Raw genomic sequence first — 26,809 nt, forward strand, 5'->3', positions numbered from 1 at the left:
TCTCGGCCATCTATATAAACTCAATTATTATCCACCAATGAAAAAATTACAGGACGATTTAGAGCATTGGAAAGATTTACCACTAACACTAATAGGAAGGATAAACTGTATTAAAATGAACATTTTCCCAAGGATATTATACCTATTTCAGGCATTGCCAATACACTTGACAGAGAAATTCTTCAAGGAGTTAAAGAAAATAATAAGGAAATTTTTATGGAAAGGGGGGGAAACCGAGGATAGCACTAGATAAATTAACAGAATGGTATAAACAAGGAGGCTTACAACTGCCAAACTTTAAAAATTATTATAGAGTCGCACAATTAAGATACCTATCAGATTTTTACCAAACAAGGGAAAAGCCAGATTGGACTAGATTAGAACTAGACAAAATAGGGGAGAAGATACCCGAACATATTATATAAATGGGACAAAAATTGGTACAACATAGGAATTCTCCAGTATTACATCATCTGCTTAATATTTGGAAGAAGATTCATGTTGAAAGGAATAAAACAAATTACCAATTACCAAAACTAATACTGACGCAAAAATCAGCTAATCCCTTTTACGGTAGATAACCTGTCTTTTGGAGAATAGGAGAAAAAAAGGGATTAAAAGAATAGAAAATTGCTTTTCGGGAAATAAATTATTATCCTTTGAACAAATGAAGGATAAATATAACATAACTCATGATACAGTGTTGGCATATTACCAATTGAAATCCTACTTGAAGGACAAATTGGGAAGCAGTCTGAGGTTACCAGAGGAAAGTAATTTTGAATATCTGATTCCAGACACAATGATAATCAAAAAATTTATAACAAACATGTATATTAAATTACAAGAAAAGGAGAATGAGGAAACAAATGGTAAAACTAAACAAAAATGGGAACAAGATCTAGACATAAAGATAAAAAAGGAAACATGGGAGAAGTTATGCTTAGGAACTATGAGAAATACAATAAATACGAGGTTATGTATGATACAATATAACTGGATACACAGGCTATACATTACACCTCAAAAGTTAAATAAATGGGACCCAACAGTATCTGACAGATGTTTTCGTTGTGAAAAGGAAATGGGAACAATAATTCATGCAATCTGGACATGTGAGAAAGTGGAAAAATTTTGGGAAGACCTAAACCAAATATTAAATAGAATCACATAAAGCAATATACCAAAAAACTCAGAGATCTTCCTCCTAAGTAACATAAAAAACAAAGAATTTGGACTTGACTTGGATGGTGTACAAAAAAGATTTGTTAAGATAGCCCTAGCTGTAGCAAAAAAATGTATTATGTCAACCTGGAAATTAGAAGATAATTTGAGAATACAACAATGGTATATAGAAATGAAAAAATTTATTCCATCAGAAAAAATAACATATATTTTAAGAAATAATATTACAATATTTGAACAAATATGGGAGCCGTACATGAAACATAATAGAGAAAACCTACCGGGGACATCTATCACCTAAAATGACAGAAGAAGAGAATGAAAAGAACTGACTCAGAGGAATTTCTTGTTTATTTTTATTGAGTGACAACATTGTTTGATGGGTTTAATGTATCTTAGATTCTGAACTTTAAATGAATGGAAGGGGAGGTAGGGAGGGTGCGATGGGAAGAGGGAGGGGGGAGGAGAAAACGATACTGTATATATTTGAAAAGGAAAATGTATGTATCTTGATCAATGTGGTTTATAGTGTGAAAAATAAAAAAAAATTAAAAAAAGGTCACTGCACAGGCTGATAGGATGGTTAAGAAGGGCTATGGGATGCTGGAATTCATTAATAGGGGGATTGAGTTCAAGTGTAGAGAGGTCATGTTGCAACTCTACAAATCTCTGGTGAGGCCACACTTAGAGAATTGTGTTCAGTTCTGGGCACCTCATGATAGGAATAATGTGGAAGTTATGGAAAGGGGACAGAGGAGATTTACCAGGATGTTGCCAGGATTTGGAAACAAGTCCTGTGAGGCAAGGTTAGCAGAGCTGGGACTTTTCTCTTTGGAGCGTAGAAGGATGAGAGGAGACTTGATTGAGGTCTACAAGATTATGAAAGGCAGAGATTGGGTGGACAGATGGTATCTGTTTCGCAGGGCAGGATCAGCAAACACCAGAGGACATGTGTACAAAGTTAAGGGAAGGAAGTTTACTACACAGAGAGTTGTGGATGCCTGGAATAAGGCAGGTGATGGAGGTGAGCGTTGGAGAGAACTTCGGATCCAGTGATCATGGGTCCATTAGCTTTAGCTTAATGATGGAAAGGGATAGGTTGGGTCCAAGGTTGAAGGTCTTTGAGTGGGGGAAGGTCAGATTTGAAGACATGAGAAGGGATTTACAGAGAGTTGTGTGGGCTGACCTTTTTGCTGGAAAGGATGTAGAGGAAATTTGGAGGGCATTTAGGGGTGAGATTTTGAGAGTACAGGATACTTATATTCCAGTCTGGCTAAAAGGCAAGACCAAAGGTTCAAGGGGAGCCAAGGTTTTCTGGAAAAATTAAGAAGTTGGTTAAGGACAAGAGGGAGACCTATGCTAAATATAAAAAAAACAGGGGATTGAGGAGATGTATGATCATTACTTAGATTGCAGGAAGGACCTTAAGAGGGAAATTAGAAAGGCAAAGAGAAGGTATGAGGAGTCCATAGCTAATAAGGAGTGAATCCTAAGGTTTTTACAGATACATGAATAGTAAAAGGAGGGTTAAAGGTCCACTGGATGATGGGAGGAAGCGTATGAGATGGGAGAGATATTGAATGATTTTTTTCTCATCTGTATTCATGAGGGAAAGGGACATTGGGCTATATGAGATGAGTAAGGCAAATGGCTTAGTTATGGAGAGAATAGGGATTAGTAAAGGGAGGGTTTTGGAGCTTGTAGGGTCAATAAAGGTGGATACGTCTCCTGGTCCTGATGGGATTTTTCCCAGGACTTTAAGAGAAGTCAGAGAGCAAATAGCAGGGGCACTGACAGTGATTTTTCAAAGATCACTGGAGGAATGTTTGGTACCGCAGGATTGGAGGGTTGCGAATGTCGTTCCATTGTTTAAAAATAGATATTAGGTGCAGGCCAAGTCATTATCAGCCAGTAAGTTTGACTTTGGTTATGGAGGGTATTCTTCGAGATAGTATATACGCATATCTGGATAGACAGGGATTGATTAGGGGCACCGAGTATGGGTTTGCAAAGGGAAGGTCGTGTTTGACGAACCTTGAGTTTTTTGAGGAGGTGACAAAAAAAGTGGATGAAGGTAGGGCAGTTAATGTGATCTAGTTGGATTTTAGTAAGGCTTTTGATAAGGTTCCACATGGAAGGTTAATAAGGAAGGTTCAGTCACTAGGATTAGTAGAGAGATTGTGATATGGGTTCAGAGATGGCTGGAAGATAGACAACAGAGTCATGGTGGACAACTGTCTGTCAGGATGGAAGCCTGTGACGAGCATGATGCCTCAGGGATCGGTGCTGGGTCCCTTGTTGGTTATCATTTATATTAATGATTTAGAAGAGGGTGTGGTTAACTGGGTGAGCAAATATGCGGATGATACGAAAATAGGGGAGTGGTGGATAGTGAGGTAGGTTTTCTTCGATTACAGAAGGATTTGGTTTGTTTGGAAAAGTGGGCTGAAAAATGGCAGATGGAATTCAATGTAGACAAGTGTGAGGTGCTGCATTTCGGTAAATATAATCAAAATAGGACATATGCAGTTAAGGGGAGGGCATTGAAGAACAGAGGGACTTGGGGGTTATGGTACAGAGTTCACTGAAGGTGGATTCCCATATAGACAGGGTGGTTAAGAAGGCATGTGGCATGCTGGCTTTCATAAATCGGAGTATAGAGAATAGGAGCTGGGAAGTGATGCTGCGGCTGTTTAAGGCATTGGTGAAGCCAGGTTGGGAGTATTGTGTTCAGTTCTGGTCTCCAACTTATAGGAAGGATATAGATAAGGTGGAGAGGCTGCAGAGAAGGCTTACAAGGATGTTGCCTGTCTTACAGCATCTGGATTACAGGGAGAGATTAAGGAGACTGGGCTGAGAGGGGATTTGATAGAGGTATTTAAAATTATGAAAGGAATAGACTAGACATAAATACTCTTTCCCCTGAGGACATGGGAGGTTGGCATGAGTTAAGGGTAAGGGGGCAAAACTCTAGGAGAAATATTAGAGGATATCTTTTCACTCAGTGAGTGGTGGCAGAATGTCATGGTCTTCCTAAAGAGATAGTTGTGGCAGGGTCCCTTCTATCATTAAAGAGAAGGCTGGATGTGCACATGGATGTGAGGGGGTTGGAGCATTATGGGCAGAGAGCGGGAGGGTGAGCTAGTGGGAGTTGTTCAAGTGAACCGGTGCAGAGTCAAAGGGCTGACAAGGCCCGTTTCCGTGCTGTAAACAGTTATATGGTTATATATGAATGCCTTGCCCGGAACGGTGGTGGAGGCTGAAACATTCCACAGACGAGCCTGCAGCTGACGTGGACATTACCCCTCCATAAATCTTCGTCCGTGAAGCCAAGCCAAAGAAAAAGAAGAGACAGGAACATGGGTAGAAGATAAAAAGAGGGTAGGGAGGGTTTAGTACTTTTTTTAAAGGAAGGAATCTATGTGTTGGCACAACATTGAGGGCTAAAGGCCTGACTATGTAACAACAAACTGAACAAAGTCATTGAAAGCATAGAATAAAATCATAACTAAATACGTTACTTGGTAGAATGCATTCCTACTTGTTTTATATTAAAACATGCCAATACAGTTTGATTAGCGATAAGGGACAGGCTGTGCCAAAATGATCTTGAAACATTTTCAAGTTTACATTTACACAAGCCTTCAGTGCGGAGACTTGTCACAGGAAAACAATTTGCACAACCTAAGGGTTTTGTGCACACTGACTACTAACGATGAGAGGGAACGTTGCTCCTGACATCAGCACCGCCCACCCCTTCCCCAACCCCCAGTATTCAGCCGGCATTCAAGTCCCAACACATTTTTTTGTGGTCTAATTCAGGGGTGTCAAACTCAAATTCATGGAGGGCCAAAATTAAAAACTTGGACTAAGTCGAGGGCCGAACTAAATATTTATTGAAAATTTTCAACAACATCTGCATGTTTTCTCTTCTTTCAACATATGTAATGTTAAACTTTAGGATATAACTTTAGGAGGATAATGTTACAGGTCAGGAGGAGGTAGCTCAAGTTCACCCTTTGCTTGACCTGAGGGAAACCTATTTGGTCCCTGTGGAGATGTAGTCAGCATTCACAGGCCTGCATCAGGACTCAGCATTTCCTGCTCACTCCTCAGGCTCTAGGCCTCTATTCACCCTCGACCCACTATCCCTCTACCTGACCAGTCCTTTACCCAACCTCTACTCACCCCTCACTCCACTCGCTCTGCCTCTACCCACCCCATCCTATACACGCCCCTCTACTGCCTCTCCCCTCAACCTGTTCCTCCCTCTACCCGTCTCTCACCCTCTAATCACCCCTCCCCTACTCGCCCTGACCCTCCCCTTTTACCTCTTCCCTATCCACCCCTCCTTCTACTCATCCCTCCCTCTAACTGCCCCTCGCACCACCATAACTTCCCCTGCCCATTACTCCTCACCTACACCCTCTGCCCACCCCTGCTTACCCACCCACTCAGGCCCAGCGCACTGCCGATCAGCCTTTGCGGAACAGCGGGGGCCGTGCGCAGCCTGCCATGTCCGTCGCGCCGACAGGAAATCACAGGCGCTCGCCATTGCACGGTCAACCTGCAACACTCTTGCTCCCTCCGCGTCCCGTGGATCTGATGCCCGGGTATTGTTAGGATTCCCAGCAGAAGGTTTGTGGAACTTTACCATTCTGGATTCCTTTTTGAGAATATTCTGGCCATCTTTTAAGGGGGGAGGTTTTAGGGGGGAGGGGATAGTTAGGGGGTGGGAAGGATGTGCAATGAAGGGGGAGGATGGTGGGGGTGACATTACCAAAAAAACAGCATCGGCTCTCACTGCAGGGCGGGCCACCTCTAATACATTTTTGAAATGATCTTGCAGGCCAAATATAATTATATCGCGGGCCAAATTTGGCCCGCGGGCCAGTTTGACACGTGTGGTCTAATTGTTCACGTTTATTGTCACATGAATCCCAAAAGTGACAGGGTGTTCAGTTAGCAGACAAATGGAGATCTCGTTCAATGAAACACAAACAGCCTCCCCTTCAAAAAGGCCCCAGCAGCCCTTGACCCCCTGTAATGGAGGATTTAAACTAGCTTGTGAAAGAAGGGATGCAGTTGGATCAGAAGACATAATCTCAATTCCACTATGAGGCCCAGGATACAGTTGAATAGGAAGACATTCTCTAAATTTACACTAAGGGGCCCAGGGATGCATATGAATCAGTAGACATCCAACATTATCCATGTTGTCTTTTGTTGGTCGCAGACTGTCAGGAGACCGTGAAGATAATTTACCAGTCCAGGCATTGATAAGTATAATGGGTAAGGGCTTGCATATTGTAGTGTGAATTCAGCTTTAGATTTAGTAATAAAGACTTGTATAAACTGCTTTCGGTGTGTGTGTCTATTTTCTTTCGGTAGCTTGAACACTGTGACCAATCTAAAACGAACAAAGTGAGAGGTACAAGTTTACCCAAGACAATCCTCCCGTTCAAAAAGGCTCCAGCAGCCCTTGACCCCCCCCCCTCCAACAACCCCTTCCACACTCATACAATTCTCAGAACACATCAGCAACTTTCCAATACTGAACATTCCCAGATCCCACAACCAGGTTCATATGACTATGAGAGTTTATTATCAGACACAGAAGTGGAACCGAAATTCTGACTTACTGATTCCACATAGGTACACAAGACGCAAAACAGATTATGTCGACAAAGTGCCATCCAATTACTGCCAAATTTATCTCCAACCCCACACATTTTGGAGAGTGGGAGGAATCCAGACCACTCGGGGAAAACCCACGCAGACTCAGGGAGAATGTACAAACTCCTTCCAAACAGCGCCGGATTGATTCCAGTTCGTTGGCACTGTACCAGTATTGCACTAATGGCCACGCCGACTGTGATTCCTGAAAGTGTGGTCCCCAGTGTAAAGCCACTGCCTCCTGAACATTTACATCACCGTCTCGCTGTTGTAACCTGTGTCTCTTCATAGTGCTCACAATCTTCATTTTCTTTAACTCTCTCGGGTCTCTTTCTCTCTGCACGATGTTATAAATACTGCTCTCCAGTTGAAATTTGCCTCCACTCAGTTCCCTTGTGGATTCTGTAACGTGCTAATCAAGCACGTACCCATCATGAGCACGGATCTATTCCACAACCTCTCGTCAGACCGTCTCTCTCTGCATTCACCTCCATGTGTCTGGCCATTCCACCAGCCCGTCCGGATGGTCTGCACCTGGTCAGGACTGTGATCAATGTCCTGGGGGGATTGTTGGCCAGTACTGTGGGGAGGGTAAGATGACTATGGCAGGGGAATGGCATTAACTGCAGGAAGACAGAGGAAGTGAAACAGAAGGTAGAAAAGGGAAAGTCATCGTGGAGGAACAGAAAATAATTCAATGCAAGATATTAAAAAAAAGTCACTGAGTATGAGCTCACTTTATCTGAACACTCAAAGCACTGGAAACAAGGTGAATAAACCGTTGGCACAAATCCATCCAAAGAGGTGTTATTTAGTGGCCATGACACAAATGTAGTTGCAGGTTGGAGATGTTTGGGAATTAAATACCCAGGGAGAGAAGGGAATTCTTAAGGACAGGCAGAAAGGTAAGGGTGGGGAAGCCCCTATTGATTCAGGGTGATAATGGGAGATGATCGAGTTTGTTGGGGGTGGGGAAGCCCCTGTTGGTTCAGGGTGAGATCAGATAGACAGTGGAAGATGATCGAGTTTGTTGGGGGGGGGGGGGAGGTGGAGTAGCACTGTTAATTCTGTGTGAGATCAGGGTGACAGTGGGGGATGATCTAGTTTGTTGGGGGAAAGAGGGGGGAGCTGGATGTTAGATATGTCTGGGGTGGGTGGTGGGGAAGCCCCTGTTGATTCAGGGTGAGATCAGGGAAACAGTGGAAGATGATCTAGTTTGTTTGGGGGGGGGGCAGGATATTGTATATGGCCAGGGATGGGGGTGGGTGGAGGTGGAGTAGCCCTGTTAATTCTGTGTGAGATCAGGGTGACAGTGGGAGATGATCTAGTTTGTGGGGAGCTGAATGTCCAATCAATCTGGGTAGGGAGTAGGAATAATAAGGGGACAAAAATCGCTGGTGGAAGTCGTTCACAGGTCACCAAGTAACAGCATTACAGAAGCACAGGGATTGGTTGAGGATTTTAGAGGACATCCAGGCAGCACATGTGGATGGGTCTAGAGCTCACATCATCCAGAAGGTGCTTCAGAAGTCAAGAACGAGGCCAAAATCTTCCAGTCACAGCCATTTTTATTCACTGTTCATCAAGGTCCAGGTCAGACAGGGTCCATCCATACCAGCCAGCCCAGCAAGTACAAAGGGGAAGTGACCAAGGGGATCTGATGCAGTTTAGATGAAAAATCCGATCAACATGCAGCAGGTTGACTGGGGATTATACAAACACATGAAGAGTTGGAGCTGCAAGGAAAATCCCATCGGAACAACAATCTGGACCCCAACCATCGACCTCACCACAAACTGGAGGGACAACTCCTTGTATTCCGTCCCCACAGTCTCCAACCAGACACCATGAACATTAACATCCAATTCCCATTCATCCCCTTTTCCAAATCTCTCTTTCTCTCATCTGTCTTCTTTCCTCCAACTCCCCACCCCTTACCTGCTTCTCCTGTCAGAGAGAATCCCTCTGTCTTCTCTCTCTTCTCCCCTCCCACCTATATTCACCTCAGACCTCAGCCCCCTGCCCCCTACCCATGTTCCTGTCTAAGAGTCTCTTAAATTCATTTGGGCGACTGCCTCTTTTCCACCCTCCTGGGGAAGGGCTCAGGCACGAAATGCCAACTGCCTTTTACTTCCTATGGATGCTGTGTGACCTGAGTTTCTCCAGCACTAATGTCCTGCGTTAGATCCCAGCATCTGCACACCCTCATCACCTGAAAATCCAGAGGTTGTAGCATCAAGTCTCAAACCTGATCAATTTCACACACCAAAGGGGACTTGCACAATGTGAACGACGCTGACTGACATCTCCTGGCTGGTTTATGATCGCGTCACAAAAGACCAGCCATGCAGGCATTGGGTCAGAGGTCACCTCAGCAGCGACGCACAAAGTGCTGGAGCAACTCAGCAGGTCAGGCAGCATCTGTGGAAGGCGATAGACGGCAGGATCCCCACACTCAAAATATCAGGGAAAGAGGGCAGGCGGCCAAATAATCAAGTGGGGAGAGTGAGACGGGGAGGAGCTCAGACAACAGGGAAAATCCCCATCAACACAATCCTTCACCCTGTGGCCTCTGAAACATTGACCCTTCAGCCCACGTGTCTGTACTGAACAGGAGGCCCAAGTTAAACTAAACTGCTGCCCGCACATGACCCACCTCCCTCTGTATTCATGGGTCTGTCAAGAACCAACTACATCTGGCAGGCTATTCCAGGCGTTCACATGTCTCTGGGTAAAATGTTTGCCCTGAACGTCTCCCTTAAACCCCCCCCCCCCCATCTTAAACACACCCTTTAGCATGTGATGCTCTTACTGGGGAGAAAAGATGCCGACTGTTCATCATCAACGTTCTGTCTCTCAGTGTGAACTCGTTGGTGCCTCCGCAGGTTTGAGGACTGAGAGAACTCTTTCCCACACAGGGAGCAGGTGAACGGTTTCTCTCCATTGTGAATTCTCCAGTGGTCCCGCATATAGGAGGATTGGGCAAATCTCTTCCCACACATGCTGCAAGTGAACGGTTTCAAGCCAGAGTGAAATCTCCGGTGGGCCCATAGAGAAGAGGAATGGGTAAATGTCTTGCCACACGTACTACAGGTGAATGGTCTCTCCCCGGTGTGAACCCACTGGTGCTTCATCAGGGCATTTGACAGAGAGAACCCCTTCCCACACAGAGAGCAAATGAATGGTTTCTCCCCGGTGTGAATGCTCTTGTGCCTCATCAGGTATTGGGACCGAGAGAACTCCTTCCCACACACGGAGCAGGTGAACGGTTTCTCCCCTGTGTGAACTGTCTGGTGTTGTAGCAGGGCAGAGGACAGAGAGAACCCCTTCCCACACAGGGAGCAGGTGAATGGTTTCTCCCCGGTGTGAACGCTCTGGTGTCTCATCAGGGATTCGGACTGAGAGAACCCCTTCCCGCACAGGGAGCAGGTGAATGGTCTCTCTCTGGTGTGAACTATCTGGTGCTTCAGCAGGGCGGAGGACAGAGTGAACCCCTTCCCACACAGGGAGCAGGTGAATGGCTTCTCTCCGGTGTGAATTCTCTGATGGCACTGCAAGTTGGAGGACTGAGAGAACCCCTTCCCGCACAGGGAGCAGGTGAATGGTTTCTCCCCGGTGTGAATTCTCTGGTGCCTCATCATGGCAGAGGAGTCAGAGAATCCCTTCCCACAGAAGGAGCAGGTGAATGGTTTCTCCCCGGTGTGAACCCGCTGGTGGATCCTCAGGCTGGAGGAGTGAGAGAACTCCTTTGTGCATAGGGAGCAGGTGAATGGTTTCTCCCCGGTGTGAATTCTCTGGTGTTGGAGCAGGTCAGATGATTGAGTGAACCCCTTCCCGCACAAGGAGCAGGTGAACGGTTTCTCCCTGGTGTGAACTCTCTGGTGTCTCAGCAGGTGGGAGGGCTGAGAGAATCCCTTCCCGCACAGGGAGCAGATGAATGGTTTCTCCCCAGTGTGAATTCTCTGGTGTTGGAGCAGGTCGGAGGATTGAGAGAACCCCTTCCTGCACAGGGAGCAGATGAATGGTTTCTCCCTGGTGTGAACTCTGTGGTGCCTCAGAAGGTGAGAGGATTTAGAGAACCCCTTCCCACACACACAGCATTTAAAGGATCTCTCCCCAGAGCGAATGTTCTGGTACTGCAGGAGGCTGGAGGACTTGGTGAACTGCTTCCCACCCACACGGCAGGTGAATGGACCCTCCCCAGGGGAAACACATCCGTGCTCCTCCAGGTCCTTGGAGGTTTGAAAGCTCTTCCCACAGTCAGAGCAGGGGAGTGGGCTCCCCCTAGTGGGGATACACTGGTGTTGCAGCAGTGCGTCAGAGCTGCCAAATCGCTCCCTACACTCGGAACAGGGGAATGCACTCTCCCCAGGGTGACCGCAGGGATGTGCTTCCAATACTTCCACAGGAAGCCCCTCCTCATCACAAGCTTCACTTTGGAATGTTTTATCTGCCGTATCACTGGTCACCTGACCTTCCATATCCGCCAATCGGCTGAAGTCCAGTTCCTGCACTCAACAGTGTATGGATTCTCCGTTCAGTGATCTCCGCTCATAATCCACCGAGAAATCTGGCTGATACTACAGACCCAAGGAGTCCAATCGGAGGGTCAGACTCAACGTGGCGTTGTCCGAAGTTTCTTGCCTGGAAATGCGCCATTTTCTTAACCCTGTGAAGACAAGATGGTGGAGTGAGAGGGAGCAAGGCATTCTCCGCAGCCAATGTTCCAGGACGACTCATCCTGGAAGCATGGCCAGCAACACGACAAACCGTGGAGTGTCCTGAACTGTGAACAGGATCAACACAGACAGGTAGACACATCGAAGGTGTAATTTAGCACAGAGAAACAAGCGTGATACATTTCCACATGGATCCACCTGTTACCTTTTGTGTTTTACTGTGTTCCTCCCCACCCCACCTTTTTAATCAGGTGTTTGCCTGTTTTTACAGGAGCGTGACGAAGAGCTCAGGCCCGTTTTGTTGTTTATCTTTTAACTTCCTATAGATGCTGTGTGACTCCAGCACTTTGCTGCAGGTTTTCTTGTTTAACAGAGGGTCGTGGCTTTGTCTTTTGTTGAATGTTTTGTTGAACTTTTTCCACTGATTATTAAGTTAGTCACGATCACTTTGTGTAGTCGGGCAGATAAAAGGTGTTAATTGGATATGGATGGAAGGAGAGGCAAGGAAAAGGTGAGAATTGATAGGGGTGGAAGGTTGGCTGTATGGAAGCAGAGCTGAGGGAAAGTGGACAATGGGAAGAGAGAGAGATTCCACTTTGTCACCGGAGGTGCCAATATCCAGGTCTGCATACTCTCCAAACTAGGTGGGCGAAGGATCAGTAAGGACAACAGCCAGCGAGCATGGTCTTGGAACAGACCACTGCAGGACAATCCCACGTCATTCTGGCTGTCGTACCAATGGTGTGGGATCCAGAGGGAGGCGTTTGTCCTGGGCAAGCACTCGCCTCCAAGTCCTTGCCCTGGCACATGGTGCTTAAACCTCCATGGAAAACAGAACAAATAGAATTCAGCGACTCAACGGGAGGCTGTCATTGCCCAGCAGGGACGTCGTGTCAAGCAGGCACCATTTGATGTTATTTTCCCACAAATTAGAGGACCTTTAATGTTGTTAAAGGAACAGTGAATTAATGAGGATGTGCAGCTGAATATGCAGAAGATTGATATTATAACTTTATAAGTAATTAATTAGGTCAGTTGGTATAATTTGGTATGAACTTTATCACTCCCCGGCCTCACCTTAATGTATTTCATTTTATTACTTTATTAAATGTTGTATGTGTGTTTTTTTTATATATAAACTTATATTTTGATCAAGTGATATGTATTATATGGTAGTATTTTATTTCACTATATACTTTATATTGAAATGATGTCATAGTTGTAAGTGTTAGAATAATTAGCCCACAATTTATCAAGAAGGTAAATATCCAGAATCGTTTTAAAAATTACTCTATTCTTTTTTGTCTTTTTTGTTTTTTGTTTTTCCTTTTCTTGCTTTCTTTGGGGGTTTTTTTCTGTAGGAGAGAATGGATAGGGGGAGAAAATGATTTAAAAAAGCATTTTGATATACAGAATTTTTGATCTGTATGCAATTTTGTTACATGTGCTAGTAAAATAAAATTTGAAAAAATAGGATGTTGGATTATGTTTCAAAGTTCAAAGATGGTTTACAAAAGGTCTCTAAGACAGCTGAGAAGAATCTAAAAGTGGTTCAAGATCAGATAGAAGTTTAGAATGGCAGAAAAACAAGACAGAGAAGTTTTAAACTGGGTATAAAATGTTAATTCTGTTTTCAACAATGTCCTATCATCTTAGAGTAAGATTGTCTCGGCACAATGAGATAACATCTAAGGTAGATAAACCTAATGACATGGTTACATTGACCATATTCTATGAGTGAAATTAAAAATGATGGACGGCTCCCGTGGCAACACCCACTCCTGGTGACTGTGGGTCACTCTGATTAGGACTCCCTAGCACCTCCCCCTTTGAGTAGTTACTCATACGAGTGGAGCCTTGGGTCCACGAGGAAGGGGTTTACTAGTTGGCGAACTCTTTGTGAAGTTCGTCCAGGTTCCTGTGGTGCAGCAGGTAAAACCTGTGATGGTTGTTCTTGGTTGCTCACTGGTTTCTGCAGTTCAAAAGTTTCCAACAGAGCATCCAAGTTGAGTTGCTCAGATGTCTCAGCGAGATTACATTCAGTGGGTTGCAACTGGTTGGCATATCTAGTCCATCTGTCTGGTCTAACCTGCACAGGATAGAGAACCTCCCTGATCTTCCTCAGGATTCTCCCCAGCTGCCACTTATCGACTTCACCCTGTAGTCTCGCACCAGCACATGTTGTCTGTCCTGAAAGGTTCTTTGTTTTGATCCATGCCAGCGGTTAAATTGTCTTTCCATATACAAATCTCTGGGTCCAGGTTCTGACTTTTGTGGGAAAATAACATCAAATGGTGCTCTAATTTTCCTACCGAAGATGTTTTCTGCAGGCAAAGTGCTACCGGAACTTTTTGGGTTTGGAGTGATCCTGTAATTGAACAAGAATGTCTGCAAGATCTCCTCCGTTGGACCCTCCCCTTCGGCTTTGTTTAGAGCTCGTTTGAATGTATCCACAAAGCGTTCTACCTGACCATGGGACTGCAGATGGTATGGAGGTGAGCAAATATGAATGATGCCATATTGTCTGCAGAATAAATCAAATTCGGCTGCTGTGAATTGCGTCCCATTCTCCGAAATTAATGTTGGAGGAGCACCAAAATGACTGAACGTGGACTTGAGTTCCATAATTTTAGCCATGCAGTTGGTCGGGTTACCTTGATGATCTCTGGCCATTTGGAGTATGTATCCACCAGGATTAGATAATACTCCCCATTAATTGGTCCTGCGTAGTCTACATGGAGACGATTCCATGGCCCGCTTGGTTGTGGCCAGGAACGTAAATTCGTCTTGACAGGGAATTTTGCAGTCGAGGCACATTTAATACATGACCGTGTTAGTTGTTCAATCTGGTCATCCATCAGAGGGCAATAAACATAGCTTCATGCAAGGGCTTTTCCACGATTTGTTCCAGGATGTCCCCGTGAAACTGTTTTAAGATTGCTGATTGCAGAGTTTGTGGTATCACAATCCTTTCTGCAAACAAAAGACAGCCATGAGAGATTGTTAATGATCCTTGTCTTTTAGAAAATGGTTGAATTTCCATTCTTGGACAAGTTTTTGACCACCCTGTACAATGGTAACGCATTATCTCTTGAAGAATGTCATCTTCGCTCGTTCTCTGCTGTAAAAGGCAGTGAGTTAATAACATCTTTAAATACTTGGTTGACTTCTGCCTCTACCGAGAGTTCCGTGACAAGAATATCTTCCAGCTCTGTTTCTTGTTCACTAATGATGCATCAGCTTGTCCGATACTTGTAGTCAGCAGGTATTTAATTTTGAAATTATACCCAAAGAGCATGGTTGCCCATCTTTGCAGTCGGTTTGCCGTGTAAGTTGGAATTCCTTTCTTTGAACCAAATACTGTTAATAGCGGCTTGTGATCTGTCAGAAGAGTAAATTGCCATTCATAGAACATTTTATGGAATTTCTTCACCACAAAAACAATTACTAGAGCCTCCTGTTCAATTTGTCCATAGATACGCTCTGCAGCGGTTAGAAAGTGTGCTGCATGTGCTATGGCTTTTTGCTTCCATCTGGGAATATATGTGAAATGACTGCACCCACCCCAGACTGTGATGGACCTGAATCTACAACAATCTCCAAGTTTAGATTGTAGTGTGTCAAAAGAAGGTTCAATTTTAACATCGTCTTAACTCGATTAAACGACTCTTGACATTTCGAAGTCCAATTCCATTTGATACCCTGTGTAAGAAGCTTGTTGAGTGGATCACGGAGTTTATGCATCTCTGGCAAGAATGAACTATAATGACTTATAAGATCCAAAAATGAACATAGCGTGATCACATCTGAGGGGTCAGGAATGCGCCTGATAGCATCAGTGTTTTGTGGATCTGGCCGCCATCCATCTTTGTCAAAGATGAAACCAGATATTTCACTGATTTTTTTCTGAATCCACACGAAACCTATAGTCTCTGATGCAGGACAAAATGCAATCAAGATGATCAAACAATTCGCGAGCATGTGCTCCCATGACCAGGATATCATCTAGGTACTCTGAAACTCCCAGAACACCATTCAGCATTGTCTCTGTGATCTGTGACAAATAGCTGGAGCAGTCTTCACTCCAAATGATAGACGTGTGTATCTGAACGGTCTTCGATGCATGTTGATGGTTAGCAATTCTCTGGATCCGACATCAACCTCCACCTGTAGATATGCCTCTGTTAAATCGATCTTCGCAAAGCATTTTTCCCACAGTTTTGCGCATCAGGCAATGGCAGTGGATATTGATGGTCGTCCAATGGTGCATTCAAACCAGTTGAAAAATCAGTACACAGATGTATGGATCCATTCGATTTCTTCACCACCACGATAGATGCAGCCCAAGATGAGTAGTTGATTATCCAAGGTCCTCGTTGCCAAAATATGTTGTAACCTTGGCCCGAAATGTTAAATGAGGAACCGAACTCCCACTCTTGGTTACCCAGAGTAATGAAACGACAGAGGTTTCCAAAATCACCGTCTTTACTTCACTTCTAAAGACAAGACTATTTACACAAAATGGCGTAAACTATTTACACAACCTGAAGCTGTCATTTAGGATGAAGTACCGAGACATTTAGAATGAAGGGGTTCAATCAGACAGACGCAGCATGGATTCAGAGAGGATGTCTTATTTGACAAATTTGCTGGAGTTCTTTGAGGATATAATGAGTGCGATTGAGGGGAACAGGTTGATGTTATATATTTGGATTTCCAGAAGGCATTTGATAATGTGCCGCTGAAGAGACTTATCAATAAGATACAGATGAATGGAGTTGGGGAAGCATATTGACATGGATTGAGGATTGGTTCACTGACAGATGGCAGAGAGTCAGGATAAATGGGTATTTTTCTGATTGGCAGACAGTGGGAAGTGGGATGCCACAGGGGTCGGTGCTGGGCCCGCAGCTTTTCACCATTTACTTCGATGATTTGGAAGAGAGGACAAAGTGTCGTGTAGTCAAGTTTGCAGATGATACAAAATTGAGTGGAAAAGCAAATTGTACAGAGAATGTGGAGAGACTGCAGAAGGATCTAGTTAAGGTAGGTTAGTGGGCAAAGGTCTGGTAGATGGAATATAATGTTAGTAAACATGATGTCATCCACTTTGGAAGGGAAAATAGAAGAGCAGATTATTATTTAAATGATGAAAAGACTGCAGGCTGCTGTCGTGCAGAAGGTCTTGGGAGGACACGTGCATGAATCGCAAAAAGTTGGGTTGCAACAGGTTATTAAGAAGGCAAATGGTATGTTGCCCTTCATTGGATTCAAGGCAGGGAGGTCCTGCTGAGGCCGCTCCTGGAGGACTGTATACAGTGAGCTTGAAGGTGTCACAATAATCAGACAGGAAAGACAGTAAAAACACCCCATATTGTAGACCTGCAAGCCACCTGCTTGATCATTGGTACACGGCTGAATATAACCTAATTATGGGGTTGAGAAAGCTGATGTGGCCAGTGTGTGATACGTTTTGATGGAAAGGAGGAGAGGTAACACGCACTGGAGAGGAAGGAACTTGTGATGAACCCAGGATTTACTGTTACATGGGTTCTAGTTTTGCGAACCACATTGTAGTAAACATGTGATGATCGAAGAGGAAGTGCAGGAATTATTTCAGACTTTTAAGCAAAATGCTCATGCCAGCTTTTGTTTCGAAGGTCAATGACAGCATTAATATCCAGAATACTCAACGGTCCAGAAACCGCTCTGCCAACGAGTCTCAATACCACAGATAAACTGCATCCCCATGTCATCTTTCCATTGTGACATCGAAAGGATGAGCAACTTCCAACCAATTGGAACCACCCAACCCACCAACAGTCGCTTTGGAGACATGTCACTCAATTGCTATCACCCTGTGACACCGTCCATGTGTCAATCTGCGCACGGGGCTCCACATGATCAATCGTGGGGGGGAAGAGAGAAGGAGTACCTTTCCAAAAGTGGCAGGAATTCAACTGCATCCGAGAAATGAGTAAGATGAGAGGTCGGATAATTGGGACAAGTGACAGGCAAGGTACAGAGAACACAGATCTGGATGTTGGCACCTCCTGCTACAAAGCAGGTCCTCACAGAATAGACCAGTCAGATGGAGTGAAACACAAAAGTCTGCAGAGGTTGTGATTGTATTAAAAACCTAGAAATGCTGGAGGAACTCAGCAGGACTCTCAGTGTCCACAGGAGATAAAGTTTCATATCTGATATTTCAGGCCTGAGCCCTTCTTCAAGGTGTGAGTAAAAACCAGGCAGAAGTTGATGTTAATCCAATCTGGTTTGAGGGTACCCAGTCGGAACCCCTTCCCTTTTCCCTCTTCATTCTTTCCCCATGCCCTATGTTCACTGAACCCAACCGCTCCCTCCAATCAATTCTCACCTTTCCCCTCTTTCCAATCCTCCTCTCCATATCCAATCAACACCTTTAGTCTATTGGTCTGTACTCCTCCCCCTAGATTTTTCTTTCCTTCTGTCCATCCCTTTAATTCAGGCACCTACCAGCTTTTTACTCATTCCTTGAAGAAGGGCTCAGGCCTGAAACTATTATTGATCAGTTAGGCTGCTCACAAACCCATTACGATAGGTGCAGTGACCCTGGGGAGAGACCGTTCGCCTGTTCCAAGTGTGGGGACATATTCGCCATGTACAGCTGCAACACCACTGTGTCCCCACCAGGGGGAGCCCATTCCCCTGCTCAGACTGTGGAAAGAGCTTTCAAACCTCCAAGGATCTGGAGGTGCACAGATGTGATCCCCCTGGGGAGGGTCTGTTCATCTGCCGCATGGGTGGGAAGGGATGTGTTCCCCCTTGAGAAAGTCCATTCACCTGCTGTGTGTGTGTGTGGGAAGGGGTGTGCTCCCCCTGGAGTCAGTTCACCTGCCGCGTGGGTGGGAAGGGGTTTGTCCCCTCGGGAGGGTCCATTCACCTTCTGTGTGTGTTTGGGAAGGGTTCAACCAGTCCTCCAGCACTAGAACCTTTACTCCGGGGAGAGATCCTTTAAATGCTGTGTGTGCAGGAAGGGATTCTCTCCATCCTCTCACCTGCTACAACACCGGAGGAGTGACATCAGGGAGAAACTGTTCACCTGCTCCCTATGTAGAAAGGAGTTCATTCTGGCCTCTAGCCACACCAGCAGGTTTGCACTGGGGAGAAACCATTCACCTGCTCCCTCTGTAGGAAGGTGTTTTCTCAGTTCACTGACCCGCGGACACACCAGTGGTTCCCACTGGGGAGAGGGATACACGCTAGGCTGTGATTGTAGGGAAAGCAACGAGATGCTGGAGAAACTCAGCTGGTTTTTTCAGCATCTCTAGGAGGCAAAGATATATCAAAGATTTTATCTTTGTCCCGAGAGATGCTGAATAGACCTGCCAAGTTCCTCCAACATTTCGATATTTTTAATCACACTGGGGAAGAGACGTTCACCTGTTCCCCTTGTGGGATTGGATTCACTCAGCCCTCCACCCTGTTGAGGCACCAGAGCGTTCACATTTGGTGTAAACGTTAAGACCTTGTGAATTTGCTTCTTAGTAATTTTGTTTGTAGTGTTACTTTACTGACTATGATGTCATATGTCGTAATATCTGAGCGGACCAAGAGCTTGTTTCTCATTCTTCGAAGAACCATGAAAGGGACATAAGCTCGAGGTACTTTTCTTTGAATTCATCTTATCTTAATTCATTTTATTTAGTTTTATTTTTCATATCTGTTGAAAGTTTAATACCGTTTTGTCATTAAATATTGCCGAATGCTTTATTTATTCGTTATGAAAATCTTGATGCAAAGTTATACAAATTGTCCCACAAAATAAATCCATCTTAGATCTTCTAATCTTAATTAGGTCTTGTCTACAAAAACATTCTTTCCTGTTCTGGTGTTTTAGGTTTCATAAGGAAGTAGGTTCTTTTTTACATTCTACCTGGTCAACCGGTACGGACTCGAAAGGCCGACATGGCCTGTTTCCGCACCGTAAATGGTTATATGGTTATGGTTATATGGTTTATCCATTTTTAATCAACCAATTAATTAAAGCTATGGAGGTCACATGATGGTGAGTGTCTAGGAGCTCCCAGACCTAGATTAGAAAATGGCATTAAAAAAATCCCAAAATCAAAAAAAAAGTTAAAAATCCTGCCTGATTGAAGAGGATAAAGATGCTTCAATCAACAAAAAAGGGAAAGCACAGCGAGGAAATGGGCAGTCCAACAAGGATCTAAGGCAAGTGGAGGTGCCTCACGTTGGGAATAATGGCAGTGCCGACGCAAGAGCTGCAGAAAAAGAAACTGTCCCTCCAACCCTGGAACCAACGGGAGTCACGCAATCAGGCTGCTGCCAGAACGGAGGAGCAGTCCCGTATGGTCGAGAAGTTACGATGGGCCCCAGGACAGGAGAAAGGGAGCATGAAGGGACAGCTGCTTTCCCTTCGCAACTCGCGTGCTAATCGGCATGCTCTCCAACGGCTTGGATCCGCTAGCGAAGCGTCGAGTCAAGAGTTGATGGGCTCGAGTGGAGCCAGCACGAGCTTGGGATTGACAAGCTCAGATGAGGATGCAGAAGGGCCTAATGAAGAAGACTGCCAATTTGGTGACATGAGTCCACAGGATGGCTATGGTGGCGGTCAAGAGAGCAAGGGACCCAGCCATGAGGCCAAGAGAGATCAGAAGGCTGGGCTGCTACAGAACAAGGAGGAGGGGGCCTGGAGCCCTCCTTAAGAGAAATTTTACAGACTTTGATCCAATAGAATGATCCGATATAACCCGATTTTTATATTCAGCCTGTAATACTCTACCTTGCAAGTGTACCAATACCAAAAAAAATCTATTCTAGAGAATGAATCATGTCGAGCGAATGAAAAGAAGTCTTTCTCTATATGATTTACTCTCCTCCAAACATCAACCAAATTCAAATTGGGGGGGATATTGAACAGTTTCTTTTCTTCGGTATTCACCAAGGAGAAGGATATTGGGATATGTGAGATAAAAAAAACAAATTGGGTAAATATGGAGAAGATAGTGATTACGAAAGATGTAGTGTTAGGGCTTTTGAGGAATATAAAGGTGGATAAGTCTCCGGGACCAGACGGGATGTTCCCCAGGACATTGAGAGAAGTAAAGGAGGGAATAGCAGAGGCTCTGACGGTAATTTTCTAAATGTCATTAGAGATGGGGATAGTGCCGGACGATTGGCGTATTGCACATGTGGTTCCGTTATTTAAAAAGGGTTCAAGGAGGAAGCCTGGCAATTATCGGCCTGTAAGTTTGATGTCTGTGGTAGGTAAATTAATGGAGATACTTCTTAGAGATAGTACTTATAAATATCTGGATAGACAGGGTCTGATCAGGAGCACTCAACACGGATTTGTGAGCGGAAGGTCCTGTTTGACCAATCTGATTGAATTTTTTGAAGAGGTGACTAGGAATGTGGATGAGGGTAGCGCGGTGGATGTTCTGTATATGGACTTCAGTAAGGCCTTCGATAAGGTACCACATGGAATGTTAGTTAGGAAGGTACAGTCTTTAGGTATAAATTTTGAGATAGTCAAATGGATTGAACATTGGCTGAAAGGGAGAAGCCAGAGAGTGGTAGTGGAAAATTGTCTGTCAGGTTGGAGGCCGGTGACCAGTGGTGTGCCTCAGGGATCTGTATTGGGCTCATTGTTGTTCGTTATATATATTAATGATCGAGATGATGGGATGGTGAATTGGATTAGTAAATATGCAGACGATACTAAGATAGGTGGAATAGTGGATAATGAAGAAGGTTTTCAAGGATTGCAGAGGGATTTGGGCTGCTTAGAAAAGTAGACTGAAAAATGGCAGATGGAATTTAATGCTGATAAGTGTGAGGTGCTTCATTTTGGTAAGAAGAATCAGAACAGGACATACGTGGTAAATGGAAGAGCATTGATGAATACAGAAGAGCAGAAGGATTTAGGAGTAACGGTACATCGTTCCCTGAAGGTAGAAACTCATGTGAATAGGGTGGTGAAGAAGGCTTTTAGTATGCTGGCCTTTATCAATCATTGCATGGAATATAGGAGTTGGGAAGTGATGTTGAGATTGTATAAGGCGTTAGTGCGGCCTAATTTAGAGTTCTGTGTGCAGTTCTGGTCGCCTAATTATAGGAAGGATATAAACAGAGTGGAGAGAGTGCAGAGAAGATTTACCAGAATGTTACCTGGGTTTAAGCATCTAGAGTACAGGGAGAGATTGGGCAGATTAGGTCTTTATTCTTTGGAGCGTAGAAGGTTGAGAGGGGATTTGATAGAGGTATTTAAGATTATGAAAGGGATAGACAGAGTGGATGTGGATATACTATTTCCGTTAAGAGTAGGAGAGATTGAAACAAGAGGACATGATTAAGAGTTAAGGGGCAGAGGTTTAGAGGTAACATGAGGGGGAACTTCTTTACTCAGAGTGGTAGCGGTGTGGAATGTGCTTCCGGGAGAAATAGTGGCGGCAGAGTCAATTTTATTATTTAAGAAAAAGCTGGACAGGTATATGGAAAAGAAGAAGGTGGAGGGTTATGGTCATTGTGCAGGTAGGTGGGACTAGAGAGGAGTGTTTGGTTCGGTGCGGACTAGAAGGGCCTAATGGCCTTTTTCCGTGCTGTAATTGTTATGTTATGTTATCAAAGCTCCTATTTGTACTGCCACTTTGATTTCCTTACACTTTTCGGAGATCTATCCAATGAGTCCAAAACACAGTTAAAATCTCCCCCAACCAAAATATTATCATTAGCCTGATTTAAACGTAAAAAAGCCTCCAACATGAACCGTTCATTTGGCTACATTAGGTGCGTAAATATTTAACAAAGTCCATGATTCTGTAAAAATTTTACAGTTCACCATCAAAACCCTCCCAGCATATCCTTCAAATGATTCCAATACAAAAGGTAATCTCTTATGAATTAAAATCGCTACACCCCTCACCTTAGAATTAAAAGAAGAAGAGAACACATGCCCAACCCACTCTCTCTTCAATTTCAAATGTTCTTTTTCGGTCAAGTGCGTTTCTTGTAAAAAAGCAATATCAACTTTCATTCTTTTTATATTGGCCAAAACTTGTTTGCGCTTAATTGGATTATTCAAATCCTGGAAATTCAAAGTTGCAAAGTTCAAATTAGACATTTCTTCAATCTAATAATAAATCACACGACTATAAAATATTGCTCCCCTTTCTAATTCCCTTAATATTCTACACCCTCCCCCTATAGAAAAATTCCAAACAGTCAAAAAAAATACAATCCCCAAAAACTGCTGAAAAGTAGCAGCTCCCGGAAAATCTGGGTGTGGTAAAACCCACTAGTGGCAGGTGACTCAAGGTCTCAGTGTCATCCACCCCCCTAGTCAGACTTTCACAAAGTACTTAATCAAATATAATCAACCCAATGATTCCAGTCCCAATGATTGTTCTGGGTCCTCAATAACAAGAAGACTTTGCGTCAATTGAACTTTCTTTCGGTATTTCCCATTCTTATAGCCATTTACCCACCTTTAAGGCCACTCGGACCGGATCATGTCCATGCGACTCCCCCTTCAAAACAAGCGTTGCATCACCCTCATCAGTGTCTATGTTCCAACCCTCCAGGCGGAACCAGCAGAAAAGGACAAGTTCTACACTGATCTGCGCAACCTCATCCAACGCACCCCTACAGCCGACAAGGTTGTCATCCTTGGCGACTTCAACGCTCGCGTCGACAAAGACTCAGAAACCTGGCCAGGAATCCTGGGCAAGCATGGCGTCGGCAAGTGCAACGACAACGGGCGCCTCCTGTTGGAGCTCTGCGCAGAACAGCGGCTTGTCATTCCAAACACCCTTTTTCAGCAGAGGGACAGCCTGAAGACCACCTGGATGCATCCCCGATCCAAACACTGGCACCTCCTGGACTACGTCCTGGTGCGAGAAAGAGACAAACGAGATGTGCTCCACACCAGGGTCATGCCCAGCGCGGAATGCCACACTGACCATCGGCTGGTTCGCTGCAAGCTCAACCTTCACTTCAAGCCAAAGCCCAGGAACAGTAAAGTCCCCAGAAAGAGGTTCAATGTTGAAAACCTGCAGTCAGACGAAGTGAGAGGAAACTTCCAGGCAAACCTCAAAGCAAAGCTCGAGGATGCAATCCGCCTCACGGACTCGTCCCCTGAAACCCTCTGGGATCAGCTGAAGACTACCATACTGCAATCCACTGAAGAGGTACTGGGCTTCTCCTCCAGGAAAAGCAAGGACTGGTTCGACGATAACAGCCAGGAAATCCAGGAGCTGCTGGCAAAGAAGCGAGCTGCCCACCAGGCTCACCTTACAAAGCCGTCCTGTCCAGAGAAGAAACAAGCCTTCCGTCTCTCATGCACCCATCTTCAGCGCAAACTCCGGGAGATCCAAAATGAGTGGTGGACTAGCCTCGCCAAGCGAACCCAGCACAGTGCGGACATTGGCGACTTCAGGGGTTTCTACGAGGCTCTAAAAGCTGTGTACGGCCCCTCACCCCGAGTCCAAAGCCCGCTGCGCAAAGTCCTCCTCAGCGACAAGATCTCCAACTTAACCGATGGTCAGGACACTTCCAATCTCTTTTCAGTGCCAACCGCTCAGTCCAAGATTCCGCCCTGCTGCAGCTCCCTCAACAGCCCCTAAGGCTAGAGCTGGATGAGGTCCTCACCCAGGATGAGACATATAAGGCAATTGAACAACTGAAAAGTGGCAAAGCAGCAGGTATGGATGGAATCCCCCCCCAGAGGTCTGGAAGGCTGGCGGCAAAACTCTGCATGTCAAACTGCATGAGTTTTTCAAGCTTTGTTGGGACCAAGGAAAACTGCCTCAGGACCTTCGTGATGCCATCATCATCACCCTGTACAAAAACAAAGGCGAGAAATCAGACTGCTCAAACTACAGGGGAATCACGCTGCTCTCCATTGCAGGCAAAATCTTCGCTAGGATTCTCCTAAATAGAATAATACCTAGTGTCGCCGAGAATATTCTCCCAGAATCACAGTGCGGCTTTCGCGCAAACAGAGGAACTACTGACATGGTCTTTGTCCTCAAACAGCTCCAAGAAAAGTGCAGAGAAGAAAACAAAGGACTCTACATCACCTTTGTTGACCTCACTAAAGCCTTCGACACCGTGAGCAGGAAAGGGCTTTGGCAAATACTAGAGCGCATCGGATGCCCCCCAAAGTTCCTCAACATGGTTATCCAACTGCACGAAAACCAACAAGGTCGGGTCAGATACAGCAATGAGCTCTCTGAACCCTTCTCCATTAACAATGGCGTGAAGCAAGGCTGCGTTCTCGCACCAACCCTCTTTTCAATCTTCTTCAGCATGATGCTGAAACAAGCCATGAAAGACCTCAACAATGAAGATGCTGTTTACATCCGGTACCGCACGGATGGCAGTCTCTTCAATCTGAGGCACCTGCAAGCTCACACCAAGACACAAGAGAAACTTGTCTGTGAACTACTCTTTGCAGACGATGCTGCTTTAGTTGCCCATTCAGAGCCAGCTCTTCAGTGCTTGACGTCCTGTTTTGCGGAAACTGCCAAAATGTTTGGCCTGGAAGTCAGCCTGAAGAAAACTGAGGTCCTCCATCAGCCAGCTCCCCACCATGACTACCAGCCCCCCCACATCTCCATTGGGCACACAAAACTCAAAACGGTCAACCAGTTTACCTATCTAGGCTGCACCATTTCATCGGATGCAAGGATCGACAACGAGATAGACAAAAGACACGCCAAGGAAAATAGCGCCTTTGGAAGACTACACAAAAGAGTCTGGAAAAACAACCAACTGAAAATCTTCACAAAGATAAGCGTATACAGAGCCGTTGTCATACCCACACTCCTGTTCGGCTCCGAATCATGGGTCCTCTACCGGCATCACCTACGGCTCCTAGAATGCTTCCACCAGCGTTGTCTCCGCTCCATCCTCAACATTCATTGGAGCACCTTCATCCCTAACATCGAAGTACTCGAGATGGCAGAGGCCAACAGCATCAAGTCCACGCTGCTGAAGATCCAGCTGCGTTGGGTGGGTCACGTCTCCAGAATGGAGGACCATCGCCTTCCCAAGATCGTTTTATATGGCGAGCTCTCCACTGGCCACCGTGACTGAGGTGCAGCAAAGAAGAGGTACAAGGACTGCCTAAAGAAATCTCTTGGTGCCTGCCACATTGACCACCGCCAGTGGGCTGATATCGCCTCAAACCGTGCATCTTGGCGCCTCACAGTTCGGCGGGCAGCAACCTCCTTTGAAGAAGACTGACAAAAGGCAAAGGAGGAAAAACCCAACACCCAACCCACCAATTTTCCCCTGCAACCGCTGCAACCGTGTCTGCCTGTCCCGCATCGGACTTGTCAGCCACAAACGAGCCTGCAGCTGACGTGGATATTTTACCCCCTCCATAAATCTTCGTCCACGAAGCCAAGCCGAAGAAAAGAAAGAAGAGGTGACAATGATGGTGACCGTCCATTTCCTCGCAAATCTGGCAATGAATTAGCAAAAATTAAGGCGTCATGATCATTTTCAAAAAATTGGGATTGAAAATTCCCATTAAAAACTTTCAATGCAGCCAGATAACAAAAAGCAAATTCATTCCTCTGTAAATGGTTATATGGTTATAACCCTTTTGCCACAACACTTCTTGAGCTGAATTAAATTCTCAGCGTCTTCTAACAGATCAGCATAGAAAAACACTCTGTTATTTTGAACCATTATTGAAGTCTGATTTTGCCGGGCCTTCTGCACCACAATTCGCAGTATCATTTCTCGATCGGTTTCTTCCTCAGTGCTCTATGTGCCCGGTCGAGCTTCAAACCATCAGGTACCTCAGGGATCCATTTCTTAAAAAGCTTTACTGGATCTGAACCTTTCATATCTTCTGGAAGACCGACAATTTTCACATTATTTATTTATTTTACCAAAAATCTAGACTTCCAAGGGAAAGCAGGACGTTGGTTCTATTGAATCTTATTTATCTAAATTAGAATTACCTGTTTTAGGGGAGGAGGAAGAACTGGAAGCTCCATTTACAGAGTTTGAGATTAAAGAAGCTATACAGATGCCGAATGGCAAGTCGCCAGGGGATGACGGATTTTCAGCTGAATTTTATAAAGTATTTTATGAAGATTTATCCTCCGTATTTGGAGATGTTTTGCAGCAAGTAACTAAGGATCAGTTGTTACCAGAATCTTGTTTGAGTGCTATAATTACTGTGATTCCAAAGAAAGATAGGGATCTGTTGAAAGTATCTTCAGAGAAGCCTATTTCTTTTTTAAATGTAG

At 44.9% G+C, this 26,809-nt stretch overlaps 1 protein-coding gene across 11 annotated transcripts in view; it reads right to left on the reverse strand.

Annotated features, from left to right (window-relative positions):
* Window positions 1-26,809, reverse strand: part of LOC138752017 (zinc finger protein 850-like) — a 100,243-nt gene that overhangs the window by 27,086 nt on the left and 46,348 nt on the right. For 3 of the 11 annotated variants that reach the window (XM_069915175.1, XM_069915178.1, XM_069915179.1), the window contains one exon: window positions 9,674-11,530. In XM_069915175.1, coding sequence (XP_069771276.1) covers window positions 9,674-11,342 — 1,669 coding nt within the window. In that variant the 5' untranslated portion in view covers window positions 11,343-11,530. Of the gene's footprint in view, window positions 1-5,638; window positions 6,596-6,727; window positions 7,485-8,411; window positions 8,565-9,073; window positions 11,531-18,143; window positions 18,151-22,467; window positions 22,630-26,809 lie in introns of those variants that run through there. The other 8 variants (XM_069915174.1, XM_069915177.1, XM_069915176.1 and 5 more) reach the window with 7 other exon arrangements.

The sequence above is a fragment of the Narcine bancroftii genome, chromosome 1 (genome assembly GCF_036971445.1).
Source record: "Narcine bancroftii isolate sNarBan1 chromosome 1, sNarBan1.hap1, whole genome shotgun sequence".
NCBI lineage: Eukaryota > Metazoa > Chordata > Chondrichthyes > Torpediniformes > Narcinidae > Narcine > Narcine bancroftii.